General features: G+C 37.1%; 1 protein-coding gene across 1 annotated transcript; it reads right to left on the bottom strand.

The window, feature by feature from the left end:
- Nucleotides 1–38: 38 nt before the first annotated feature.
- On the bottom strand, nucleotides 39–3520 carry exosc8 (exosome component 8). Its single transcript, XM_083889972.1, has 11 exons — nucleotides 3476–3520; nucleotides 3244–3280; nucleotides 3075–3138; nucleotides 2887–2960; nucleotides 2732–2777; nucleotides 2305–2410; nucleotides 2159–2204; nucleotides 1975–2071; nucleotides 1230–1350; nucleotides 1035–1141; nucleotides 39–199 (listed from the first exon to the last, which is right to left on the bottom strand). Exons 1-11 carry the CDS (start codon nucleotides 3490–3492, stop codon nucleotides 81–83), a joined length of 834 nt encoding a protein of 277 aa, XP_083746098.1. The 5' UTR covers nucleotides 3493–3520; the 3' UTR covers nucleotides 39–80.
- Between the last annotated feature and the right edge of the window lie 2480 nt (nucleotides 3521–6000).

The raw sequence follows: 6000 nt of genomic DNA, 5'->3' as shown, positions 1-6000 counted from the left end.
ATTAAAAAGAATATATATTGACAGTGGAAAATACAGCTTTTAGATAAAAAAAATTTTGAACATGGTCTCCCTCTGGTTCTTTATTGTGTCGTCTTCACACTGTGTATGACTTTATTGATGAGTTTCTGGATCTCTCTCTGTCGCAGTGTCGCACGGCTGATGCACTCCTGCAGCTTCTCTCCTGACAATGACGTCCCACCTGCGTCGCGGCGAAAGATTGTTAACGTCGGTGTTTGTCAACAACTAACAGCCGAAGCCTCGTTTATACACAGTTTTTCAGGTTTACAGTCCAGTTCCAGACCATATGGACCCAACTCTTTACCCAAAAGCTCCAGTGACCTCGTGAGTAATTACCACAACATTGCAGTCCTGATTTGACCTAGTTTTTCCTCACTCAAGAGCAACAGAAACGGACACTTTTTTTTTCTCTACATTATGTCAGGAAATTAACTTAATTGCTGTTGGTAGAGCACATGTGTGCAATATCTGAATGTTTTCATGGTGCCATAGTGCTGCTGTATGAAGCGCTTCTTCTGCCTCGCCTACCCAGGTCAACTGCGAAGCTATTAGTATGAATTTGTTTGACAATGATTTCAATCGAACAGACTCCAGATTGCTCAATTGTAATAGATATGATTCCTGTTTCTGTCCTCGCACTATAAAAGTTTGAGTGGGTAAAAAAAACTGTCAGGCTTCAAACTAAAGACAACTTGAAGAATACGCAAAATGAGTAAACTGCTGCCTTAATGGCTGCTTCGTTTAAAATGGAAATTAAATGTCTCTGTGTTATATAATTCAAATGTCAATAACTAGCATGTGGTTTGACTAAAATAATACCTGAAATACACAATATAACCCAATCAACTAGTTTTAGTACATAATCTTACATGCCTAAAAATGTTGCCAAGTTTTGTGACAATTCTACTATATTTTGCTCGTTCAGCCTTATGAACTGTTTAGCAGGTTTTTTTTCCAGCTCAGCATTTACATGACATTTTCTTAGCGTAATGGATGAAACCACTGTTTATTCTGACCTGGTTTGTGCACAGAGCAGAGACGATCTTCCTCGTCCGTCACCACGGTGAGCTGAGCAGTCGCCAGACTCTCCTCCTCAGCCGTGGGGTCAACGGTCAGGATGGAGCTGCACAGAGAAAAGGGCAGCGGGCTCACAGTTAACCAACAGCTATACATGTCGTCTGGATGAACAAAAAACATAATCATTCACTTACTCATCAAAGATAGAAAACGACGTAGAAACAGGGTGTTTGTGAATGTGCAGTGCGGATCTCTTGTCCGAGTTCACCTGTGGAACAGACGTCTCTGTGTTTATGACGACTTCTGGAAGTTGTGCTGTGGGAGACAAGACACTGGTTAATGATAATGTACTGATTTAAAAAAGCTTAAATTTACTTCAATAACTCAATGGCCACTTAATAAGGTAAAGCTGATCAATCACCTAGTAGCAGGGCATGTAGGTAAGATGACCTGAAGTTCAAACTGAGCACCAGAATGAGGAAGACGGGTGATTTAATAGTCCAGTAATTATGTTTTTGTATGCGAGTGCATAATCACTTTAAAATAAGTATTTTTTTGTTGTATAAAAAGCATTTAATATGTACGTTCTTTACAGCTGATACTTTTCTACAGCAGCCCAAACAGACGAACCAGACGGCGCCTGTGTTTCGCTGATACCGCAAAAGAAGATTGATGTCCTTTCTGGTATGTGAAGGCCACCCGGGTTGCCTGATGGAATGTGGAAAGGGTGTAATGAGGAGACTTCTGTTTGTCATCTCATCATTAGATGTCACTAATTCTTATACGAATTCAGAATGTCTTGTTCCATCCCTGAGGTCAGAGGAGAATGAACCCACATGAGCAACATGCTGCCACTTTCAAACTTGTCTGGTACCTAATAAAGTGGCCAGTGAGTATAGACACATTTTAACACTGATAATTGTGTAGTACAGCACATACTGTTCTTCAGTGCGGCCAGCAGAGCAACAACACACGTGTCCAACAAGTTCCCGTCGTAGTCGAGGCACATGATGTCACAGTAGAGGACCCAGCAGAGCTGCAAGCACAGTCAGCAGAATCAGGAGCAGTGATCTCAACAGGTACGTCTGCGTATACTGTACGTACACAATAACTCAAAGTTTACCTTTCCTCTGTTGATACACAGATCCTCAGTGTGGATCACTTCTGAGCTGAAGAACCCACATGGACAAATACGTATAAGTCATTGAAATCTGACAGACAATAGAACAGAGGAAAAGCTGAGGAACGTGTGTTTAAAATCGGCCGCACCTTTCGATGACATCTGCGATGAGCTGACTGGCCGCCTGGGCCTGTTCACACGGTGGACCCGGTCGAAAACGAGACGAACACAGAGGCGGCAAATCCACATTCGGAACTGTAGAGAAAACCGTGGTTAGTGTCTTGTTTGTTTATTAGGATTCCTTCCTGAGTTCAACATCACATCAGCTCAAAACATACAGTTAAACTTGTATACTCATCCATAGATTACACACATTTGGTCCAACTGCCCACTAACTACTCAGATTATTGACATGTTATAAATTATATTAGTAGATTAAAAAACTACGCACACAGGGAATCTCATGTAATCCTTAACCTTTGTACTATCTCACTGAACAGCTGTGTCATGTGAAACAAAACTAAATTAAGGGTGTTTGGATTATACAAAGTTACAGTAAGTATTGACAAGTCTTACCAATGTAGCCTTTACCAGGTGCTTCCACTGTGGGGTTCGTCAACTCCTGCATACAAACACAAACAAGAGAAACAAGAAACATGGTCATTTAATAGTATTAAAAACAGAAATGTGTCAAATTACGTTCAGATCTTGTTTTCTTCGTGACCAGTTACCGCTTTAATCCCACAGATGACTGTAGTGTTTCCAAACTTCACCAGGGCTGAGCCGTCTGCCGTGGAAATGGACCCTGCACACACAAAATCAGACAAAATATGATCCTATTTACACTGTGGGTGGGATCATCATATTTCAGGCAAAACTCTATTTAATCATTGAATATTCCAAACAAGGGTCATCTCACCTATGTTCAGAGTTGTGGTTCTGAATTCTGATAACTCCCGTCCATCAGGTCGACAGTTTTCTTTCTGAAATGATATTAGGATGTTTTAATTATACATAAGGCTGCTGACTTTTACATTAATCAATAATATATATTATAAATAAATATAAGATGTATATTGATCACTGACCAGAAAACTCCTGTGATACTCCAGAGGCTCTGCAATCCTGACGTAAATAAACATCGATTATCGATTTAAAATTAAGTCTGATTTACGTTATATACGTTTATTATTCAAACAAAACTGTCGTTTCCAAAACATCGCTACTGCTGAATCACATTCATATCACATATTGTGTCACATGTTATTCAAATGCATTTATTATTTTTCGCTTAAAATGTCACGTTCTGTTCAAACTTACTTGAAACCAGCCGCCATGTTGTTTTGGTAAACCACGTGGGTTTGGTTTCCTCACTACGGTAGCCGGACGGGAGGAGAAAGCGCGACTGTGACTTAAAATAACCTCCCACGTCTAGCACAAAATTTCAAAAATATTTTTATTATTTTTACTGTAATAAAAAAAAACTCACTATTGTTGTATAACATACAATATTATAAATCAATATACCGTAAAATAAAAGTGACTATGTAATTTAGAAAACCGTTGTGTATGGATGTGTAAGACAGTTACCTATTTGTGTCACAGGGCGTCGCTGTTGCACTGTCTGTTTGGCAGGAGTTTAAGCAAAACGTCCTCCCAGGACACCGTAGTATTACAGTCGACTTGTTTCGATTCAGTTTATGGCATTTATTTTAAAATAACAATAATTCAGTTAAATTAAAAAACTGTTAAATAACAATTAAATATGTTGGTTATAATTCACTGCAAAAAAAAACACTTTTACGTTTGAGTTATACGAGAAATGTTACATTCATAAATGTAAATAGATTAAAGTTTGATATGTGTATTATGTATATAATTAGCTTGTCATTTTTTTTTTTTTTCATGTTCATAATCAATTAGTGTTGATGTAAGCTTGAGAAAAATATAATATAATATAATTTCACAGAATCTCAAAGTATCTCAAATGTTTACTTCACAATAAAAACATTGCATTTGCAAGTATTTTTGCAAGTAAATAATACTGTGGACAACTAATTTAAACACCAAACAAGCTCACATTCATGTAATTTAAAGTTGAATGTTGGAATCGGAGCAAAAACGTGTCAAATTCAAGATTTGTTTTTGTTTATTTCCAGGTCACCTCAAGATGTCTGAATGAGGATACAACATTAGTTAGTTCAGGATGACACGGGGGGGAAAATCTGTTAAATCTGAGATCCATTTTCCCCATAACGTGAGTTCACATTTACAAAAAACATTCACATACAGATCTATTGTCACATACACAACTGCTTTTAAACAGTTTTTGCAAACAGTAGAAACATTGCCCGATATTTGTGTGTGTGTAAGATTAGAACTGATTCTTCAATCTGTACAAACAAAAATGTTTATGGGTCAAATATGAGCAAAAAAATGAAAGTGTAACTGTAAATATGGTCTAGGATTAATTTTAAAATACTGCATGAAGATTAAGAGGACAACACAATCAAAATAAACATGTTATTTTGACATGAAATTGGGACAGAGTTTGAAAATTAAAAATTTGACAGTCAGTGACATCATTCTGCAAACTACTTCCTGTCCCTTCATCATCATAATTAAATCTCACCTTCTAACAATTTAATTTAAACTCACACATATGCAGTATATCATTTTTTTTGTTCATATACACGCTCTGTTCACCAAATGTTAATTTCAGACAAAATATTTCATGGTTTTTTTTCCCATTAATGTAAGCACAATATTTTTCCACTCAAATGCAGGCAGTGACTGACTGAGAACACATTTGACAGTGTCATTAAAACACACACACAAACATCATTGTGCAGACAAGCAAATCAAATATATACAAATCTACAATAGATGATTTGATTTCAGAATAGGCACTTTTAAATTTGAAAACAGTTCGGCCAGCCCTCAAACATCATCTTTAATGATACAACATGGAAAAAAACACCTCAGTCATTAACTTTGTTTTTTGGTGGAAAGACAAACAAATCCAGAAACGTATAATATTAGCCCTAAATCCACATCAGTAGATTTGGCTGTATCAGCCACGCACACAGGATCGCATAGCTATACTTTAAAGCAGTGGTTCTCAAACTTTTTATACCAAGTATCACCTGAAGTAACGACGTTATCGCCAATGTTAAAGTACAGTATGGTGTAAAGGTCAATAAGGTTAATCTAATGATTCCATTTTTGTTACTTCCCTCAGCTCCACTCCGATCACATACCCTGGTATATACAATAGAACAGTATTTCTGATTAGTACCACCAAAAGCTGGTTGTAGACGTACCAGTTTGAGAACCATGGCATTAAAGGACTTGCATTGACTTCCATTCATTAGGACAGCCTAAACAAAGCAGTAACCAGTTAGTACCTGACCTTAACCATAACCACAATTCAACACACAAACGCATCCAGAGATGGAAGCTCTAGTTTCCACGTATAAAGTAGAAGCATTTTGCTACAGTATGTGAAGAGGACATTTCTTTAAAAAAATAAATAAATAAAACTTCAGGAATGATGAATATCCACCTTCCTGTAACACCACATACCTTCATTTAGTGCCTATACGACAACAACCGCCCACCACTGACCAGTCTATGTCACCCTACAAAACAATAAATAAATAAATAAACATGTAAAATCACGTACAAACCAAAAAAACAAACCAAAAAGATTAACCGAAGAGAAGCGATTGGCAGTGCTAACATTGAAGATCAAAATGGACAATGTTTTGGTCATGGAGTATCTACAGTAGTTTACAACTGCAACTGAAAGATTATTAACAAACCCTAATTTTAAAAGTCTCCAG

The sequence above is a fragment of the Microchirus variegatus genome, assembly GCF_963457635.1.
Source record: "Microchirus variegatus genome assembly, chromosome: 5".
In the NCBI taxonomy this organism is placed as follows: Eukaryota; Metazoa; Chordata; class Actinopteri; order Pleuronectiformes; family Soleidae; genus Microchirus; species Microchirus variegatus.
Note: the sequence above shows the minus strand (reverse complement) of the source record. Positions and strands in the feature narration are given on the sequence as shown.

Bases quoted from the DNA above. Each gene is read 5' to 3' on its own strand.
- exosc8 (XM_083889972.1), bottom strand. The intron at 3,139-3,243 runs GTCAGTGATCAA...ATATCATTTCAG, and splicing joins AGTATCACAGGAGTTTTCTG to AAAGAAAACTGTCGACCTGA. The intron at 2,778-2,886 runs GTAACTGGTCAC...GTTTGTATGCAG, and splicing joins TCATCTGTGGGATTAAAGCG to GAGTTGACGAACCCCACAGT.